This window comes from Centropristis striata, chromosome 2 (genome assembly GCF_030273125.1).
Source record: "Centropristis striata isolate RG_2023a ecotype Rhode Island chromosome 2, C.striata_1.0, whole genome shotgun sequence".
Lineage (NCBI taxonomy): Eukaryota > Metazoa > Chordata > Actinopteri > Perciformes > Serranidae > Centropristis > Centropristis striata.
Genome location: NC_081518.1, coordinates 18,258,899 through 18,280,628, shown reverse-complemented (window position 1 = coordinate 18,280,628; position 21,730 = coordinate 18,258,899). Strand labels below are relative to the sequence as shown.

Here is a 21,730-nt window from a genome sequence, read left to right as displayed (position 1 = left end):
GTTTTCAAGGTTTGACAAGTACTTCGATTTTGGTGTGATATAGGATGCCAAGTCTACTTCCAAAGAGGTGACACCGTTTTGAGACTGTGTTGTTTGGAAAGCTGACACAATGATCACTCATTTATGTGATAAAGTTAAATATCACTACATGTAAAAGTTGAATATTACAATATGCACTGTATATAAACACTGTATGTAAATTAGACGCAAAAACATGCTTAGTTTAAAAAAAAAGGTTCAAGCTTTGCCATTTCCGCCTTGTCAGCAAAAACAAACACTCCCCTTCGTAGTAAAATAAAAGTTGTTTGTTTTGGCTACCGACATCCACCGGTTATCAGCCTCAGCGGTGCTTGGGTAAAAACACTACGAGAAAGAAGACTCCATTTACACGTTGTCGGAAGTGGTTGTTTACAGCAGCTGAAACTTGATGTGGTGGTATTTTAAAAACAATAGCGGAACTCTAGGATCCTACACGGTAGTCACACAGTTAAGTTACATCCGGGACACTCCGCCTGGCAAAACAAACAGACCCCAGCGGCAGGCCTGTGATTGGTGGAGCGGGCGGAAGGAGCTTGTTGGTGTCAGGCTGCAGGGAGAGTCTGGAGCTAGTCACACAGCCAGCGATGGAGGGGGGAGGCAGGGCTTCGTGGATAAAATATGGGCCTGTTGTGTCCCTATTTGTGGTTCTTTTGGCCTTGTGGTTCCGGTCCCCCCAGAATGGCGGACTGGACGAGCGGCTGGACACCGTACTGTCCTCTCTGCTGCGGGCTGAAGGCAAAGTGGGCATGAACAACGTCGCCAGACCGAGAGTGGCTGTCGGTGAGTGTGTGTGTGTGAGAGAGAGAGCTAGCTGTCACTTTTCTTTGCTGCACTGGTTATCATTTGTTCTTTCCATTTTCAATTGGCAATCAAAAATATAATAATGAAAAATTGACTGGTTATTTACATTTTACAAGCATTTTACAGCACCCCTACATAATAATGAGTGCTTTACAACCGGCAACGTCGCCAGACCGAGAGTGGCTGTCGGTGAGTGTGTGTGTGTGAGAGAGAGCTAGCTGTAGCTGCCCTCTGCTTCTGGGTTAATAATCCATTAGCCCAGGTCTGAATAAATAGCTTTCTTAAGGCAATAGTCACCATTAAAGCTGGTAAATAACGCTAAATGTATCAGTTGCTCCGACTTTCTAGCTAAACGGAACAATAAAGGTGATTGCTTGTGAATGTAATGGACTTCTATTTGAATGTTAACCTACAACACATTGAAGTGTGATGTAGGGAATTGTTAAACGTATGAGAAAGAGGTTTTGTCAAGTCAAATTTATTTATATAGCACATTTCATACGGCAGGCGTAAACTCAATGTGCTTAAAGATAAATCATACATGACAGAAATATACAATATACATACACTAAACATTTCATTAACATATGTAAAACAGATAAAATAAACCATAAAATAATGTGACATACATAAAAACATAAGACAGCATAAGAAAATGAGGGTAGAGTAGGGTAAGAGGTAGTGGTATTATCATTGTTAAAAGAAACAACAATAGTACTGCTTTTAAAATAGCCTTTTACCCTTTACCTAACTGAAAGCTTGAGAAAAAAGTATGTTTTTAAAGGAAGACATTGTTGTAACAGATCTGAGTTCATGTGGTAAAGAATTCCAGAGAGTAGGACCAGAATGACTGAAGGCACCATGAGCTGCTTCAGTGTTTATTCTGGGTGAGGAGACCTTTATTGATGACCTCAAGGATCTGTCTGGCGTATATTCAGAGACGTGTGAACATAAAAGAAACAAGCAGAAGTCAACCTATAGCTACACTTTTATTTCCCTTTTCTGTGGATATCAGCAGATTTGTCAGCAAATGACTGGCCATGTTAAAGCAATGAGATCTCACTTATTATCATGTGTTGAAGCCAGACAAACATCACAGTGGAGTGGAGTTTGGTGAAGGAAAACAGAGAGATTAAAGAGGGGGGACTGAACCAACAGGACACCACAGAGCTGATGGGGGAGGTTAATGTGGACGAGGTGGTTCCAGCATTTGTAGTAGGGCTGGGCAATATATCGATATAAAAGGTATATCGATATATTTTTAAATGTGATATTGAATTAGACCATATCGCATACATCAATATAGTTCAATTTTTCCCCTTTCTTTCTATATAAATTTTGCCCGTATAGGGTTTGTCATATTTAGGTCTTTTGTAATGTTCGTTATTCATTTCTCATATTTGTATATTTATTTCAGAAAAAGATTGGCCTATTTTATTTCATATGCAAATTTTATTTAATATATTTATTTATTTAAAGGTGCACTTTATGGAGCTTTGATTTAAAAAAAAAAAAAAAAAAGGTTCTCCTGTTGTTATACAGTATTTATGTTCACTTAAATAAATGGTTTCAATAAAACTACTTGTGACATGTCATATTTGGCTTTGACTGAACATTTGCTCTCACTTTGCGATAAAAACATCGGGACATATATATCGTATATCGATATTCAGCCATTCACCTAAATATATCAGGATATGACTTTGGTCCATATCGCCCAGCCCTGATTTGTAGTATGAATGTAAACCTAACTAACAGCAACCAATGTCTTGTGTCACTCGTACATACATTAGCCTCAGTGAAGACTATGATTGCATCAGACAACATGTTATTTAGCCCTATTCACCTGTGTCTCAACTGTAGTAATCTAATCCATAAATCTAGTCCCTTTGAGCTTTGTTACAAACATGCAACAGAAGTGATCATCATATCTGTCCAACCTTTACCCAGTCCAACAACACACAGCCACGCAGTCAGACCGGTTACATTGTTTGTTTATTATTCAGAGTCACATAAAACTGTCATCTTGGATAACATCACATGTCTGTTTAGTCACATAACACCACAGATCATTGGATCTAATCTAAATTATCAGTTCAATCAATCAGTCAAACTTTATTTATATAGCGCTTTTCATACATATAAATGCAACTCAAAGTGCTTTACAAAAGCCATCAGCCCGTCCAAATGTATAAAACACCCACAAACAGTATGACAGGTAAACAGGACAGGAAGACAGGAAATGAAGAGAGAGAAATACAGCACATGTGAGGAGAGAAAAGGAGGGAAAAAAAAACCTCAGCAACATAAGCAAAATACATTCACATCACAAACATGAATAGGCTTATGATATGCCACAGGGGAGGGGGGGGGGGCAGCATAGCCAGGCAGCCATCCGGACCTGCAGCCATTTACGGTGCTGTTCACAGACCCGCCTGTCTCGCTGGGGGTACGAAGCATCGAAGGTGTGGGTTGGGGGGATGGGGGATGTATGCATATCTGTATATGTGGAAGTTCTGGGGCCCAACAATAAAATAAAATAAAGGGCGACTTTGAAATGCAGTTAAAAACAAGCAACTGAAGTCGATGTTTCTTGAAAACAAGCAAAGCACCTACAGCCAGACTAAGTTAAATATTCAAAACTAATTCAAATGTCAATCAAATCAAACAAAATTTTGCCTTTTAGCTTCCCTGAGAGGTTGCTTACACTCAGGCTTCTTGGGTTGTTACACAGCCTGTTGGTCATGTTCAGACCTGACAGAAAATGTTATGGATGTTTGATCCAGCAGCTGAAACTGTAGAGTCCTATCATCTGACCAGCCACGGTGGCAGAAAAAGAAGCTTTGCTGCATGCAGCTCAGCAGCTGCACATTGTGTGAAGGTCTCTGCTCAGTTTACTGAAGCTGCACACTTGTCTTAGCTCTGTTTCTACTTTTGTTTGTCTGCAGCGTCTAAAAGGAAATTGGTGATAGAAAAAATTCCCCTGGAAGTCATCTCCATCTCCTGATTCTTGTTGATGCCACTATACCTGCTTCTGGTCATGGTTTCTATCACATATTTATCTCTCTCTGTCCCTCTTCCTCATCCACAGGTTTTGGAGGCTGTGTTGACCTGATAGTGGACGGGGTAGCGCTGCTTAATAAGATTGGCCTCCGACCCACAGACCAGCCCCTCCACCATGACTACATAGAGAATGAGGTGCAGCTCGCTCAGAGCTTTGCCTACTTCTTTGCCCCGGGAGCTGCTGCAGAGTAAGTGCTGTGTGTGAATGAGATCAGGCCTTTAGATAGTTGAGGTCTAGTTAAATTCACAGTGTGGGAACATAAATACATGTGTGGCTGAACCAGCGCTCTTGCAAATATTTTAATACTCGAGTCTCTGCCTGTTTTTCTTAGTAGTTTGTTTATTTAAAAAGTGTGTTTATATTACTTAGTAAAAAAGAGGCAGGGTATTAAGTCAACAGATTGTGAGGCATGCGACCAGCCAAGAGCAAATTAAAAAGCTTTTCTTTGTTGCCTCAGGTTATTGTGCTTTATGTCTTCACGTGCTCTTTCACAAACACATTCCCATTTCACCATGAATGTGTAGAGCTTTATTTCTAAAGTATAGACATAAGCCGTGTTTCCACTAGGGGGAAAAGTGGCCACCAGGAAAGTCTCAGGCCACACCCTCTCAAAAGTCTGCTCACTCTGCGTGTCTCCACTAGGGTTGTCACGATACTAAAATTTTCAACTCGATACAGATACTCAGGAAAATTTGGAATAGCCACGGGATTCATTAACTTGTCATTAACTTGCATTGTAGCGAAATCAGTGTCAGTTTCACGGAAATTTGAGTGATTCTGTGGCTATTCCACGGATTTTGAGTTAAGTGAATCCGTGGCTATTTCACGGATTCCTGTGAGACCAGGTTCTTAAAAACACTCAGTTCAATCAGTGCTTCTCTGTATTTTCTCTTCTTATTCTTTGCTGACTGCTCCCGTTCTGGCTGTGGCGCCTCTGAGCCCTTGCTCATTGTCTGGAACTAACACCTAAATGCAACATTCTTGCAAAATCATCACGGACAGGAAGGGCAGGGGAATGCCTGAGAGAATGAATAATGACAACAAATGCTTAAAAATCTTGATAAGGCAAAGAAACAAGATCTTTTCCAGCTCAGCATTTAGAGTTATTTCTCCTGCTTCTTTCTTGACTGTTTTCTTCTGGGGTTTGAGCTGTGAGGACGGTTATTCTAAAGCAAAACAGATGAAGCTGAGAGATAAGTGCAAAGAGCAGCAGAGATGACTGGGTGTGTCTGCCAAGTGCCGACCAGCTCTCACCGCATGTGTAAAGGCTTCATTTTGCTCAACGTTGTCAGTTCTGCCACAGTTTCCCCACATTTTAAAAAGGGTTTTATTTCTGCAGCTTTGCACCTAGAAATAACCTTCCAGCTTCACGTGCAGCACTCACAATGACAAGACCCTGAAGTTAGAGATATTTCAGCTTTTATCAGAAGGGTGCCAGGGCTACGGTGTCATAGCAACAAGAGGTGCTACTACCTGTATCTCACAGAGGAGTTTATCCACTTCTATCATTAACCCTTGGCTTCCCGACCATGTTTCTGTTGTGTTTAACTTTCTTTCACTCTCTCCACATTCATTCTTTCACCTAGCACGTGTAGTTACATACATTTTCTTTCTCAGTTTGTGTTTCCTCTTTCTTTGCTCTTAGACTTTAGAACTGTTGATATTCTTTGCTTTGTATTTGTTCAGCTCAGAGAGGAGAAACATTGTTTCACACGGTGTTCCAGTTGACATGTTAATATCAGTGAACAGACCGGGTAAACAAGTTCAGCTTTAATAAAGCTTTAAGAAAGGGCATGGCACAAGTATAATGATTGGTAAACAGATGATAATGAGAAAGGCTTCAACGTTCAACTCGATACAGATACTCATGAAAATATTTGGTACTCGATACCATTTTCGATACCACAAGGATAAAAACAAAGAAAAATTTAACAGAAATATTTTTATTAACAAGAAAAATGCAACATGTAAAAATGAACAGAACCACAGGTTAAATATTTATAATAAAAAACAGTTGTGCAAAAAGAAACTGCAACTATGATAACAAGCTTCAGGTCTGAGGTATAAATAAATACAATAAACAATAACAATTAGAACAATATTTTCGGCTGTGTGTGTTGCTGTTTGGTTGCAGGTCGACTTTTCTCTGCTTCATTCTGGGACTTCAAGAGAGAAAATAACATTTTTCAGTCACCAACATTTATCTAAACTTATTATCGATACTTTCGAAAATGAGTTACGTTTTAGTATCGATACTTTTTTGAATATCGATACTTTTGACAGCCCTACTATATTCTTCACAGGGCAGCTAAAACGTATCTGCATACACTGATTATTATGGGCTGTTGTTGGGTGACTGGCATGGAAATGAAGGTGGAGACAGACTGGGTTCATTACAGGGAAATGTTTACTGGAAGACTATTTGTAGACAGTGAATTTCATATGGGACAATGAATAGACATGCAATAGTGTGGTGGTTGTCTCCTGTTAATACAGTTTAACATATTGAGCATGGATTAATTGTACCTGTCTTGGACTTCTTATGTACTTATTTTTATGTTATTGTTTTTACTTTTGTGTTTTATTTTCATAAGATTTTGTATCTTAATTCTGCCCCTTTTTTTCTCTTTTTTTTCCCCTTTTCTTAATTGGTTGTTAGTGTGGTCTTGTAAAAAAATGTAAAAACTCAATAAAAGTTGAATCATAAAAAAAAAGAAAGGGCATGGCATATTTACCTATGGAGTATGAGTGCTTTACAACTTGCATAATAGACCGACAACATAATTAGACAAAAAGCAACAGGCGTTAAACGAAAACAATGTGGGTACTTTCAAGTTTTAACATAGTCTCGCTGTTTTTTCTTTGTCTTGCAGGCGTTTTATGTTCAACGACACCTTATTCAGTGAGCTGGTGGAAGCGTCCCGTGACTTACCTGGGAACAGATGGGCAGTAGGCGGCAATGCCCCAGTCATGGCTGGTCGCCTGGCAACCGAGGGATGTGATATATTGCTAGGGGGGAGCTTCAGCCCCGATTTTACTGATGTTTTCTCCCAGCACATCACAGGTACACACACACTCAAACACACAGATGTATTTGAACACTCCCTGCTCGTGTACTAACCTCTGTGTGTCTTTGCAGTGGCAGGTAACATCGTAGAAGAGCCAGACATTCATCTCATCCTGGAGTATCCAGCTGGTGCTAGCTGGGGCCCCTATACCTCACGGAGAGCCAACAGGTGTGTGTTTGTTAATCAGTAATGTAAACTGTGTTTGTGAGAGTATTTAACCCATTTAAGCCGGGAAAGCATTATCGCATTTCTACCATTAAAACCGTGAGCGCTGTTGTGTTATTCTACCATTAAAGCCCGGAAAGCGGATACGTCGGTTTGTAGTATTTGTAGTTTTTTCCACCTATTTTCCGTCTCTTGGCCAATGAAATGCATCAGAATACATGCGGGAGTGTCGCAATGCAACATGGGACTTTTTCAGAACTTTGAAATCATGGAGGAAGACGACTATAGCGGAGGAGCTCAGCAGTAAGTGACGGAAGCGATCTGATGAAAACAGCACCGATGATTTTATTGCTGATCTGGACTTTGAACCCTCAGAACCAATCGACCAGGATTTATGGATGAGGAATATGTTTTTAGATGACATATTTTCACCGAAGAACAGACAGATTTGTGGCCATCTGGAGATAATAACAATAATAATACTAATTGATTGTGATGATGATATAAGAAATCATGACAGTTTATGTCTTATATTACTTTATGCGTCGTTGAGTACCCTGAAAAGTGCAATATAGATAAAATGTATTATTATGATTATGATTATTATTATGTTTTATTACAGTAGGCTAATGAGAACTATGTCTATTTCTTCCAATGATCATATCATGTTTGCATCTTGCTAATGGGCATGTATTAATATTAAGCATAGGATTTTTATTCAGTCAAATGTAACATTGCTGAGTTTGTTGATTTAAAAAAAAACTTTATTGAAGGTTTGGACAAATAAACTTCTCATGAAAGCCACCGGTATAAACTCTCAAATACATTTTGAATTTCATTTCTATCTGCTACAGAGGCTGGAAAATCTTCTGTTGAATTTCCAGAAAAACTTCAGGTTTTAGGGGGTTCTTTCAAATCGCCCAGAGGTTTTCCAGGCATTTTTTCCAGGTGTTTTAGGCCTAAATGGGTTAAGCTGGTGGTCTGGATTTAATGACAATGATGCTGTGAGTAACAGAGTGTTGTGTGTGTGTGTGTATAGAGGAATATAAGTGTACGGCTATGTGGTATTAAAGGGTGACTGTTTGTCTCCGTAGATATATAGTCCACAGTGATGACCATAACCCCTACCTGGACTCCATGGAAGAGTTTGCAGAGAAACTGGAAGACTTCAAACCAGATCTGCTGGTGGTGGGAGGGCTGCAGATGATGGATAACTTCCCCTTCCAGTCAGGTGAGAGGAAACTGCTCACAACCTGTTTTTTTAGTTGCTGATGTGAAATCAGCAGCAATGTGTGATGCTTTGAGGAAGTTGTAGAAATTGAGGATGTGAATATTGAAGAAAGCAGCCTTCTCTTAACAATTATTCATGATCATTAATCATCATTTTTCTCAGTGGCTTTGGTGCATTTCTCACATCACTATTTACATTTGCACAACAGTTAATGCATTTCTCAAAACAATAAGTACAAACTGCAAAACCTAGTTGATAACCTGCAAAAGGGAAAAAAAACAAACATACATATACATAGTACTGTAAATCATTCATGCACATCATGATATTCCTCTCTGTCTGGCCACATAGTCTCATCTACATCACAGCCAATATCATCTCTGGCAATGCAGCGAGGAAAGTATCTCCTCCAGTGGCGAATCCCCCACAGTGAAAGCTGAGGTTCACCTGAGAGAAATTGTTCAATTTAGGAGACATTTAAAAAAAAAAAGGATTTAATAAAATGTATAAAATTAGCTTGACAGATTTTGACAACTAGTTCAACATTTTTGTATATAATGACTCAAGCAATGAAATGAGGACTATTAGTTTTATATGGAATGACTATTCAGCATTCACAAGTATAGTTAATTTTGACTGACATGACATAAGTAAATGATAATGTTATAAAACAGCAGAGAGTTGTATAAAAGCACTTGATGACTGTCCAAAATCATTTATAATGTGTTGTAAGGGATGAGAAACTGCTACTATGATGAGCACAAATGACTCAATGTTGTGGAGGTTGAACTAACTGTTGTGCAAATGTTAATAGTGATGTGAGAAATGCACCAAAGACACTGAGAAAAGCTGTAACATTGTTCCACATGGCTCCTCCTTCTCTCCTCTGTATGTCCTTCACTCTCTGTTGTCTGGCTTCATTTTGTCTGAATTTCTTCTTTTCTCTTTCCACTTATTTTTCCCATCATTCCAGGTGAGCGGGATGCTCTCCTCTCCCGCCTGGCCCACCTCCTGTCCTCGTCCTCTCCACAGATTGGAGTTCATTTTGAGATGGCCAGTTTTGTAGAAGAGAGTATAATGGAAGACCTTCTCCACTATGTCATCCCACATGTATGTATGACTGAACAGACTGTTGCTGAACACAGTATTTTACATGGCAGGACACTAGTACAGCAACACAAACACAGAACTAAAAAATAAATCAAGCTTTCACTCACAGAGAAACAGAATGAGGTAGTGAAATCTGTTTTCTATGAGTCTTAGTAATACAGTCTAAATGTAATATAATGTATCATGTTAATAAACCTCATATGATAATATTGTGAGCATAAGTTAGGGCCTCATAAATAGTCTTGCTTTATTGTGTACCGTATTTCCTCAAATAGTAGCCGGGGCTTCTATTAATAAAAAATCAGTTTGGGACCTGGCTAATAATAGGGGCAGGCTATTATTTGAAGGAGGCTTTTATAAAAAAAAAAGAAATCAGACCAGCTCTGACCGGCACTTTTTAGAGTGTTTTACACAGCGCCAGTTACCCGGATGTCGGCCATATTGGAAGTACTCGGATGTAAACAAACAATGAACAGCACGCTGAATGTTCATTTTAAGCAGGATTTAAAATGTCTACACTACTAAAAAGCCCAGAAGAATGTGCGTAAAAGGCTGGACTTTACTGAGAATGACTAGGACAGCGGGAGAAACAACAATATTTACCTACAGTACTAACTCGTGTGGCCAAACCTCAAAATACAGGTGTTGTGTCGAAATCTGTTACCCGTCAAATGATGTTTCCTGAATGGTGTTCTTCGTAGCATCACCTCTGCGGTTGGAGTTAGGATTTAAGTTTAAGGTTAGGCCTTGAAGAGAGAACTGTTTGGGGTTAAGTTAAACTTGGGCTCATGTTAACAACTTAAAGGAGGACTGGTTGGGGTCAGGGGTCAGGTTGGTGCAGGTTAAGGTAAGGGGGACACATACCGACGGGGGAACAGACTTTGACATAACACCGGTAAGACACCCAGCTTATAAAAGAGGCTGGCTTTTATTTACTAAAAATTGTTTTTATACCCGGTTACTAAATGAGGCAGGTCATTAATAGGGGCCCGGCTTTAAATTGAGGAAATACGGTAGTTATTTTAGTTTAGTATACTTTGGATTTTTTTTTGCCAAAACCGGAGAAGGTTAATGTTGAGTGTTGCCTGTAGTTGCCAACAGTCAGACAACTCAGCAGCATCTCTACTGATGCAGAACTACGTTTAGAAATACAACTGGAGCCATTAGTTTGTACTTATTGTTTTGAGAAATGCATTAACTGTTGTGCAAATGTAAATAGTGATGTGAGAAATGCACCAAAGCCACTGAGAAAAATGATGATTAATGATGCACAGCAGTTGAAGGCTGCTCTTCAGTTGAATCCTGTTTCTGCTCTTCCAGGCCGACTCTTTGGGGATGAATGAACAGGAGCTTCCTAACCTGCTCAGTCTGCTCAAAGGCTCCAACATCACCGTGCTGTCAGACCCAAACCCTCGCGTCGCCACCGTCCTGGACCAGATGAGGGAGGTCTACCGCATCATGAACCAGCGCGCTAAGGACTCCGGTGCAGACAGTGAGAGAAACATTGCTGAAGCCAAGCCGCTGACCCGGCTCCACGTTCACACGCTGGCCTTTCAGGCCATGATTGTGACACGTGGCTCCCAATGGAAGAACACCATGTCAGCCACCGCCAAGGCCTCCCTCACAGCCAACCGCCACGTCTGTGGCTCTGACCACATCGACCCCAGCAAGGCCAGGCTCATCATGGACGACTCATTCTCCGTCAGCCGGCAGGAGGGCAGCCAGCGGATCCCCCTGCAGGAGACCCGGCCCGTCAGCTGCTGGGAAGAGGACGACTACGAGATCTGCGTGGCCCCAGTGCTGGTGTGTACTGATGTTTACCAGACTGCAGGAGGAGGGGACAACATCTCCGCTGCTGGCCTGGTGCTGCAGATCTAGACGGGGACACAACGTGGTCTGCTTGTGTGTAGTTCTAACTACATAAAACTTGATCAAGGTGTGATGCAAAGTACCCGGCAAACACGGGTACTGATTGTAAAAGGTATCATGCTAGGCTGTCACTCTGGCAGCTCATGGTGGAGGAAAACTGATTAGCATTGGTAGGAGTCAGCTGATTAATCAGCACATATCGCCAGATTTTTAATATATGGGCTCAGTCTGGATTTTAGAGGTGGATGCAGTCAAAAACTGGTTCAAGTCAAAGATTACAGTAAACCAGACTTTCTGCAGTTAATTCTCAGTTAGCTATGTGTACGTGTGTTTACATTGGGTTGAAGGGCACCATCAGTAGTTTCATCCCTCTCTCATTAATGTTGCGTACATAATATGTATGTACACGTTGCAAAGCCCCTTCGCTTCCACTTAATTTGAATTTTAGAACCAAAACATTGAAAAAGACACTGCCTTGCTTTGTTCTTCTTTGATTCAACCATCATCTAACTTCTGTCCTCATCTACGCCTCCAAGGCCGTAATAGACTGGAGTCAGATTAGATGAGGAGGGATGAGGTTTGGATAAAGTTCATAAATACCAAATTTAGTTTCAGTTGGTTGCTGACAAGCTGCACAGCTTCAGTTGTAGAATAAATTGTGTCATTTAAACGTGACTCCTCTATGCAGCAAACCTTCAGGTGTCACACACTTCACAGTCTACATGTCCAACCAGTAAACAGGGTAAACAGACCACACTGCCTCGCAGTATATGCAGCTTCACCTAGTCACCATTAAAAGGTCACACCTGAACCGAAGCCTCCTCCCTCCCCTAACTCATTCTCAAAGGCAAAGAAAGATTTCAAGTTGAAAGTTAGTGAGGTTTTCACCTCCTCTTCTTCCGAAAATATGTGAAAACTGTGCATACTGGTTTGGGTGTGTTTGATTACCATTCCTCTGTGTGTTCGTTGCAGTGCAATAATGCAAATTCAAAGTTAGAGACCACTGTTAGTAGCTGGATATGATGTCAAACCTCCTCTCTACCTCCACACTATTTCTGTTTCTCCTCTTTTCCCCTTTCACTCTTTTCTCTGTTACTTTATCAAACTTTTTTATTGTCTGTTGTGTCTGTTCTTGTGTTTGTCGACGGCTCTTTAAGGACCAAATGATCAGTGTGGACTCTCCCTAAAAACACTGCTGCAAAGGACAAGTTACTGGCATCCAGTTGTCATATGATAAAGCTGCATACAGTGTAACACTCATCTCTAGTTTCAGGTTTATTTAAGAGCGAGGGGGTTAGATATATAAAATTGTAAACTTGACCTTTAATCTGTGGAATATTGGAGCACACAGTACATATTTCGGCCTCTATCTTACCTGTAGTAGGATTAGAAGCCAGACATCGCTACCTTAATAAGATCTTGAATTGGACCATCAACTCCTATTTCACTCTTTTCAGGGTTTAAATCACTTTTATTTGAAATGTTTTTATTTTGTCTTACAATGTACAAATCAAGCATTCCCCCACAGACCCAGCTTCAGTTATATTCTCGACACAACATACGAGTATGTTTTACAAACTTGATTACACTTTTAAATTCTTTATTAGTTTCTTCCAACCTGCTCATCAGGGGAACACATTCATTCTTAAATGAGTTAAAGAAATGCCTTTAAATGTCTCCTCTGCATATCGTCCTGTACTGATTTGAATCTGATGCTGTTTAATTCTGCTGACGGTAAATGAGCCTTATTCTGTTTAGACTTTTGATGTTTAGTGAAAAGGGAATGTTTAATACAGACTTTTTCTATGACTGTAGGCTTTTTGTTTTATTCTCTGAAGTCTTTGGAAGACTAGAGTAACGGGTCGTGTTTTTACTGTGAAACTGTTTAAAGCAGAAGTTCATGCACTCATGTTTGTGTCTGCTACCATATCATAAACTTATCTAAGCTTTAGATAAGTCCTGTCTTTAAATGTTCCATGCATGTCAATTATTCAATGCACAATCAAGATAAAATGCTATGCTGATAAAGCACTCATTGCTTTGTTTATTTTCTCATACTTGGGGTCATTTATTAAGACGGTTCATGCCCATAATGGCTGCTCAGTAAACTGCAGTTGTTTTAGAGCAGTGGTTCTCAACCTTTTTTCAGTGATGTTCCCCCTGTGAAATATTTTTTTCCCCCTTTACCAGGGCAAAACCTTTTTGGTTGAAAAAAAAAAGCCTTAAAAACAGAGCGCTGTCCCATCAGTGTCTGATTTATTAAACTTTGGAACTGATAAACACATACAAAATTCAAACATTTGAAAAAAACAACAACAATTATTTCAAACATTTTAAATGTTAATAATCCATGACTAAATGTATTGCAAATATTTCTCATCACTAAAATGTAGTGATTCAAACTAATGTAGTAAAAACAGTGAGCATATAACCATTTAAAACTATAACTGCTACGCTTCAACCACGACTCCATCTTTGAGTTTTCCAGTGATTGACAGGTGATGCCAGGTGGCATATGACAGGTTGGGTCCAACCATCCTGGTATGGGGGACACTCTGGGTTTTTAGGATCAGGAAATTGAATATAAAATTCATTTTATGAACTTATACTTATATTTTCCTAAAATATTTATTAAGTAATTGTTTTTAAAGGAGTTTTGCATGGATGCTACTTTTTAAATGTATATTTTAAAATCTCACGTACCCCCTGGAGTGCCTTCATGTACCCCCATTTGAGAACCACTGTTTTAGATAATACTTTGACCAGAAAGCACTTGATAAGCTTTGATTTAGTCTTTACAATTCAGGAATTCCTCCAGATGAGTTCTGACTATTGAACTGTCACAACATAACTGGCCATGATGCTTTCTTCTCTCTCCCAACATTGAACACATTTCATTTTTATTTCCCTTGTTGTCCATCGGCTGCGCATACTGTAACTGCCTTATGAAATGAATAAGCAGATTACCTCCTGTTTATGATTCCACCACTGGGACCAGATGTGATCAGCAAACAAGGAATCATTCTCAGTGGAGTTAGAGTTTCTCTTCTTCTCTTTTTAACTTTGAGATGTTCCGGTGGCAGGCTTGTACCCTGCAGCTCAACGAGGGATTGAAGCAACACTTTAAAAATGACATAAAGATCTTATTTTTATACTGCTGTGTGTTGTCTGTAGAGTATTTACCTTCAATTACTCTCAAAGATTTAAGTAAGAAAAATGTTCTTAGATAAGTCTGTAGAACCTGATAATGTAATAAATTCCCGATAATGTAATAACCCCAATAATGTAATAAAAATCTGCACTTGAGTCCATTGAAAATGTAATAAAACCTGATAATGTAATAACTTCCCAATAATGTAATAAAGTGCATTTCCCAATAATGTAATACACTTTTTTTTTACCAATAATGTAATAAAGTATAACATTAATGGGAGGTTATTACATTATCAGGTTAGCCTTCATTCCCCAAGTCCTGATAATGTAATAATTCCCCAATATTGTAATAATTTAACAGCAGACCACCCATTACTTGGGTTCAAGTGGTGATACTGTGTAGGCAACTCTAGCTCAAGAGCTCTAGCGCCACCAACAGGTCAAAGTTGAATGTTTATTAACTTTTGACCCGTTCATCCGTTTTTCACAAATGAGGTATCACTGGAACCCTTGGGCCAATCCGAGCTCAATGCATCCTCAATGGTTTTTTTTTGGCCATATTGGATTTTCCGCCATCTTTGATTTGATCAAAAACCTTCCATTAATGCTATACTTTATTACATTATTGGTAAAAAAGTGTATTACATTATTGGGAAATGCACTTTATTACATTATCGGGAAGTTATTACATTATCAGGTTTTATTACATTTTCAATGGACTCAAGTGCAGATTTTTATTATATTATCGGGAATTTATCACATTATCAGGTTCTACAGAAGTCTAGCTTCACTTGCACCACAAGTCCACTACATTGTTGTGATTTAATTTGATCAACAAAACTAAACTTAATAAATATGTAGAAAATGTCCCATACTGCTGCAGAACTTGTGAAGAGCCTTTGCCCTCTGGAGTCTCCAAAAGCACCAAATCATGACTTCTTCATCACATCCAGACTAGAAAACAAAGCAGCCTGGAGCCCTACTGTAAATTTATCTCTAAAGTTCTGGCTGTAAACTTCATGAGGCCAGTTTCAGTTTGATGATGATATACCAAGTAAAACTGGAGACAAGCTCAAATATATTTAGTATAAAAATGATAGAACTGGATGTAACCCTCTTATATGTTATATTTGACACCTTTGTTCATATTTGCAACATTTGAAATTCTTCATTGTGCATGATAGTGTTGTGGAAGTTAAAAAAAAAACCTGATTCAAAATCACATTTTATGTTGTTTTTTATTTGTTTCTTTTGGGTTCAAACTGTTGATCCAGTAAATCAGAATGAAAAATTATCAGGTCATATAGGTGAGGTTGTGCTGTAAAAAATCAAACAAAATGGCATTTAAACATTTTTTTAAGTGGTGTATACAGGCAGGATGAAAAGGATTCAAAAATGGACAAAATAGCCCAAGACTCCATAGAGAAGTCGTAGTAGTGTGGCAGTCTCTGTTCTGAATGTTGAATGTCTTTTTAAATACAAACCATGTGCCATTAGCTAGCATACCTGACTATATCACAGTGGTGTGTGGTGATTTATCTGGATGTAGAAAGTAGACTGCATCACTCGAACTGCTGCACATGTTCTTTACAATTTAATGTGATTGTTGAAAACATAACATGTCTACCATGTCAGACAGAGTACAATATGTAAATGTGTGGGAGTATAAAACTTCTGTATGTTTTACCAAAATAATGCTCCTGCATTAATCCTTTTCCAGAATTTGTCAGTTTGAGCAAAACTTATTTTTAACTGAATTGAAAGACAATTCAAAGTCAGCACTGTGACATGTACATTTATTTATTAAACCATATCTGAACTACTGACCCACATTAACCCTTTATCGGGCGAAAAACTATATTTGGTAACTTCAGTGGATATCTAAATGAGGTCCCCAAGTCTCTCTGTTTGGTTGTAGAACCACATGGATTTCTTCCAGCTAATCAGCAAAGATCAGGCTACGTCACAGTCGGTGACACCATGACATCTGACCAATCACTATGATAATAATATAATAATATTAACTTTATTCACCTTGATCTCCAATGTAAAATTGAAAAATTTAGGAAAAAAATCTTCAAGAAACAGTTGGGGTATTCTTCAATGACTTGTACCAGGAGAACTTGACTATAACAGCATATTAGTGCATATTAAGTATGAATAACAATAGAAATACAATGGGGGGGGGTTAATATTTCGGGAAAAAAGTTGCAAATTTACTAGATTAGAGTGGCAAATCTACAAGAAAAAAAGTTGCATATTTAAGAGACCTGCGTGAAAAAACTTGCAGATTTATGAGAAAAAAGTGGGAAAAAAAGCAACTTTTTTCTCCCAGATTCACCACTTTAAATCTCATAAATCTGCGCATTTTTTTCTCATAGATTTGCCACTTTAATCTCGTAAACTTTTTTCTCAAAATATTACCCCCCTCCCCAGGTCCGTATGTTTTTTTTTTACACATTCTGGCTGTATGTAATATCCTTCAATATTCTCTAGGGTTGAAATTTTGAATTTGCAAGTATTTCAATGAGTGCCCTATTAAGGGTTAAAACATGCAGGCATGAACTAATATTTTCATCAAGCAGACACACACACTGGCTACATGTCGGGGTCAATGGTCAGCTGGCTGATTAAGTCTTTGTAATAGACGAGGTTCTTCTCACGGTCGGTGAGTGCTGTCAGCATCTCGTCCATCTCGTCCTGAGTGAAGCGCTCACCTGGTTATGAACAGAAACAACACAGTAAGAGGAATGTTGGATCATAAAAACATCTATAAAAAAGACAAGCGTCTGCTTTACCTTCCTGTGTCATGTACTTTGTCAGCTCCTCAGGCTCCAGGTAGCCTTTCTTATCTTTGTCCAGAACCTGGAAACAGTCTCGTTATTCTTCAACAAATATGAGTCACTAACATTGTGATGTCAGTTCACTCTGTTGACAGTGTGATGTTCACACAGGCTCAAACTGAAACGTATTTTAGATCATGTGCAGAATATCAGGAAACAGAAGCTGATGTCACCTCAAAGGCCTGAAGTAGACGGTCCTCAGGGATGGGAGGGAACCTAGCACAAAAACAAACACACACAACATATTGCTATTTGTGTCTGTTGTCTGATGTCATGGGTGGATTTTGACACAATGGACCCGTTGGCACAGAATGCAAACGGCCCAAAAACCTCTCGTACGGGGAGCAAGACACGCTCTTGTTGTCGTTATTTTGTGCCTCTTGTAGTTATTACGTATCTACCTCTGGTTTTGTATCTCTTACTGGTCATTTTTTGTCTCTGGGGAGTAGTGTTGTGGCACTTAATGTAATGCTTGTAATTGTTCAGTAGTTACAGTGGCTTGCAAAAGTATTCATCCCCCTTGGATGTTTCGACCTTTTGTTGCTTTTACACATGAAATCATGGTCGATATAATTTGGCCTTCTTAAAAAGAATTTGCAAAAAAACCCTCTTTAATATCAAAGTGAAAATAGATTTTTACAAAAATAATATCAAATAATTAAAAATCTATAAGGTAAAATAAATCATTGCATAAGTATTCATACCCTTTAAAATAACTGACCTAGTTGATGCAGCAGTGTCACAGTTAGTGAAATGGAGATCACCTGAGTACAGTTGATTTGTGTCAAGTGATCATTGTATTAAAAAACATGTGTCTGGGAGGTCCAGTCTCTGCTTCATCACTATTCCTGCTACAATTGTACCATGAAGACAAAAGAACACTTCTAGTAACTCAGAGAAAAGATCATTGTAAAGTATAAGTCAGGAGATGGCTAAAAAATTTTTAAACTCACTGGACATCCCACAGAGTTCAGTTAAACCATCATTAAGAAATGGAAGCAGTATGTCACTTGTTTACATCTGCCTAGAGATGGACGTCCTCACAATCTGAGTGACCTGACAAGAAGAAGACTGGTCCTGCAGCCTTCCAGGACCTGCTGCTGAGGAGCATCCCCAGAGCATGATGCTGCCACCACCATGCTTCACGCTGGAGATGGTGCGTTTGTGGTGATGTGCAGTGTTTGGTGTTCGCCAAACATAGTGTCTAGTCTGATAGCCAAAAAGGTCAGTTTTTGTCTCATCAGACCATAGAACCTTCTTCCAGTTGACCCTGGAGTCTCCCACATGCATTTGGGTAAATTCCAGGTGAGATTTGATGAGCTTTTTTTCTGTCCCGTACAGCTCAGACTGGTGAAGAACCAGGCAACAGTTGTTGTATGTACAGTCTCTCCCATTTGAGCCACTGAAGCTTATAACTCCTGCAGAGTGGTCCTAGGTGTCTTAGTGACCACCCTCTCCAGTCTTCTGCTTGTCAGGTCATTCAGATTGTGAGGACGGCCATCTCTAGGCAGATTTAAACAAGGTCCATACTCCTTCCATTTCTTAATGATGATTTAACTCTGTGGGATGTCCAGTAAGTTTTTTGGGGTTTTTTTTTGTAGTCATCTCCTGACTTCTACTGTTCAATGATCTTTTCTCTGAGTTACTAGGAGTGTTCTTTTGTCTTCATGTTGCAATTGTAGCAGGAATAGTGATGAACCAGAGACTGGACCTCCCAGACACATGTTTTTTTATACTACGATCACTTGACACACATCAACTGTACTCAGCTGATCTCCATTTACTAACTGTGACTCTGCTGCATCAACTAGCTGGAACTAGCTGGAATTAGTTCAGTTACTTCAAAGGGTATGAATACTTATGCAATCATTTATTTTACCTTATATATTTTTAATAATTTATACTATTTTGTAAAAATCTGTTTTCACTTTGATATTAAAGACTTTTTTTTTTGTGCAAATTCTTTTTAAAAAGGCCAAATTATATCCACCATGATTTCATGTGTAAAAGCAACAAAAGGGTGAAACATCCAAGGGGGATGATTACAGTGGCTTTTGCAAGCCACTGTAATTTTTGCTCTGTGGTTGTTTTGCCCCTTTTCATAGTTGTTGAGAGTCTCTGTGTCTCTTTACAGCAGCTTGGGATCTCTCTGTAGTTGTTTTGGTCTGGTTGTAGTCTTTTTAAGTTTCTTTGTGATCATTTGAGTCTCTTCCTGGTTGGCACATGTCTCTTTGAGTGACAGTTTGTAGGGGAAGACCAGGGGGTCCCTGACAATATGGGCAAGTGGAAGAAACTCCTTGATGGTATTAACACAATGACATAGTAAAAACACTGTGATCAAACATGATGGAATTAAACATAGCCTCAGTTAATAATTTCCAAGTCCAATTATCACTAGAGACTGAACTGTACTGTGCTTACTAAGAGGATCAAGTGGTTTTAGGTGAAGATGAACCGTTGTCAGAGTTACAACATAAGAACAAAACGGTGTATCAAGGAGTATATGCTTTAAAACCCATGTACCTGCTTTAAGCACAGAAAAGCATGTTAAAATGAAAAGTGCATAGATTAAAATAAGTCTTGAATTATTTTCAAGGGTGGTGAAAGTACATAAAGGATTAATGATCATAAATTGGTGTACAGTGGTAGCCTTTGTGGACTTTTACACCACACTTGTATTCTACCAGATACTGCAGTAACTCAACAAAATGACCTTATATAAAAGACTGATCATTTAGGTCAAAATTCAGTTGGATAAACAAAACAAAAACAAAATGACATCAATCAAGAGTAACCAGTGAAGATAACAGAACTTCTTACTTGTGCTCCAGCAGCACTTTGGTCATGACTGGGAGGAACTTGTCCAAGTGACTAAATCCTGTGTGGTCCTCTTCAACCTGGTTAGAAAGGGCCAGGCTGCTGAGTGTTGGCCTTTTAAAACAAGCTGCTCATAACATAATATAATACATGGCAGCCGATTTTAATACAATATAGAGATTGATAGATTGATTCCTCGGATAGATCTGAGGAAAGCCTCAGATAACTTTGTCTTATTTATTTATCCAACATATGAGCAGTTGAAAAAAAGATAATAAAACAGTCCTGACCTCAGCTATTATGTCATGTAGGTCTGCCTGAGTGGGGAAGCAGCCCAGGGAAAAGATAATGGTGCCAATCTCCCTTGAAAACAAACATCATGTTAGAACACACTGTGTCTGCTGTTTCTGTTGTATTGTAAAGGCTCATCTAGATACGATTGACGCTACATACCTGTCCCTTTACAAATAAACATACATTAAAATAAATAGAATAAGGACTGAGTATAATGGTGCTGATCTCACTGAGAGAAGTATTAAGACATTTTATTGACCTAACTCAGGGGTGGGCAACCTGCGGCTCAAACTGTTCCAAAGCGCAATTGACCTATAAAATACTGACAACTTCAAAGAGACAGTCTTAGGTAGAGGTAGAGTAATCAGTCCACTATTCGCCATTGCACATGGTCATGACTTGAACTTAGACCTAACTGATGGGAGCCTGTAAACAAAAACAAAATAACTTGGGTATTCATCCTCACATGTCTGGTGCCTGGAGTCAGACCTTGTTGTGACCTAAAGGGTTTTTACATTACAACAATGGATCTCTAGGAGCTCACCTGACATCCACTGTGTTGTTAGAGGAATAGTCAAATGCTTCAAAGGCTGCTTTTATCTTCTTGTGGATATCTGACGCTGTGACATCTGATGGACAGAAGACAGGAAGCAGAGCTACTATTATTGAAGCAATAACTCCAACGGCCAAGCTTTCAAGTGAACAACTTTCACTTTGAAGTAAAAAAAAAAAAAAGACATTTATGAAAAATAATGTTGCCTTTACTGTTGTCTGAACATGATAATCTAACGCAGAACCAGTAGACTGGACCAACCTGCACTCTGTTTCTCCGCCATCCTCGCCTGGTTGTTGTTCTGCTGCCTAGCAACCCACTGGTGTTCTTAAAGGAGCAGCTAGCCACACTAGCTTGTTAGCTTGATGAAGCGCTACATCCTGGCACTGGAAAGCCATTTATGATGATGTGTCCTATGTAGTAAATATAAGTTATTGAAGATAATAATAATAATAATAATAATAATAATAATAATAATAATAATAATAATAACAATAATAATAATGATAACCTAAGGTACCTAAGTTACCTAACTGTATCATTTGACAAAGACAGAAATAACCATGCTAAACAATGCACCAAACAACCAATATGTCTATTTTATTCTGAAAGTTATTTAAAAAAATAAAAATAATAATAATAAAATAAAACGATACTTGAGACTGTTAATAGAGTGTATTATATTATATTCATATAATATTTGCCTTGCGTGGTTTGAGGAAG

General features: G+C 38.9%; 2 protein-coding genes across 2 annotated transcripts; one reads left to right on the top strand and one right to left on the bottom strand.

The window, feature by feature from the left end:
• Positions 1-617: 617 nt before the first annotated feature.
• On the top strand, positions 618-13,378 carry adpgk2 (ADP-dependent glucokinase 2). Its single transcript, XM_059355656.1, has 7 exons — positions 618-819; positions 3,932-4,091; positions 6,778-6,968; positions 7,044-7,140; positions 8,232-8,368; positions 9,342-9,478; positions 10,799-13,378. Exons 1-7 carry the CDS (start codon positions 624-626, stop codon positions 11,354-11,356), a joined length of 1,476 nt encoding a protein of 491 aa, XP_059211639.1. The 5' UTR covers positions 618-623; the 3' UTR covers positions 11,357-13,378.
• A 3,517-nt stretch (positions 13,379-16,895) lies between these two features.
• On the bottom strand, positions 16,896-21,417 carry efcab2 (EF-hand calcium binding domain 2). The gene is made up of 7 exons (XM_059355721.1): positions 21,269-21,417; positions 20,999-21,083; positions 20,451-20,523; positions 20,164-20,240; positions 17,517-17,559; positions 17,299-17,365; positions 16,896-17,217 (listed from the first exon to the last, which is right to left on the bottom strand). Exons 1-7 carry the CDS (start codon positions 21,288-21,290, stop codon positions 17,099-17,101), a joined length of 486 nt encoding a protein of 161 aa, XP_059211704.1. The 5' UTR covers positions 21,291-21,417; the 3' UTR covers positions 16,896-17,098.
• Between the last annotated feature and the right edge of the window lie 313 nt (positions 21,418-21,730).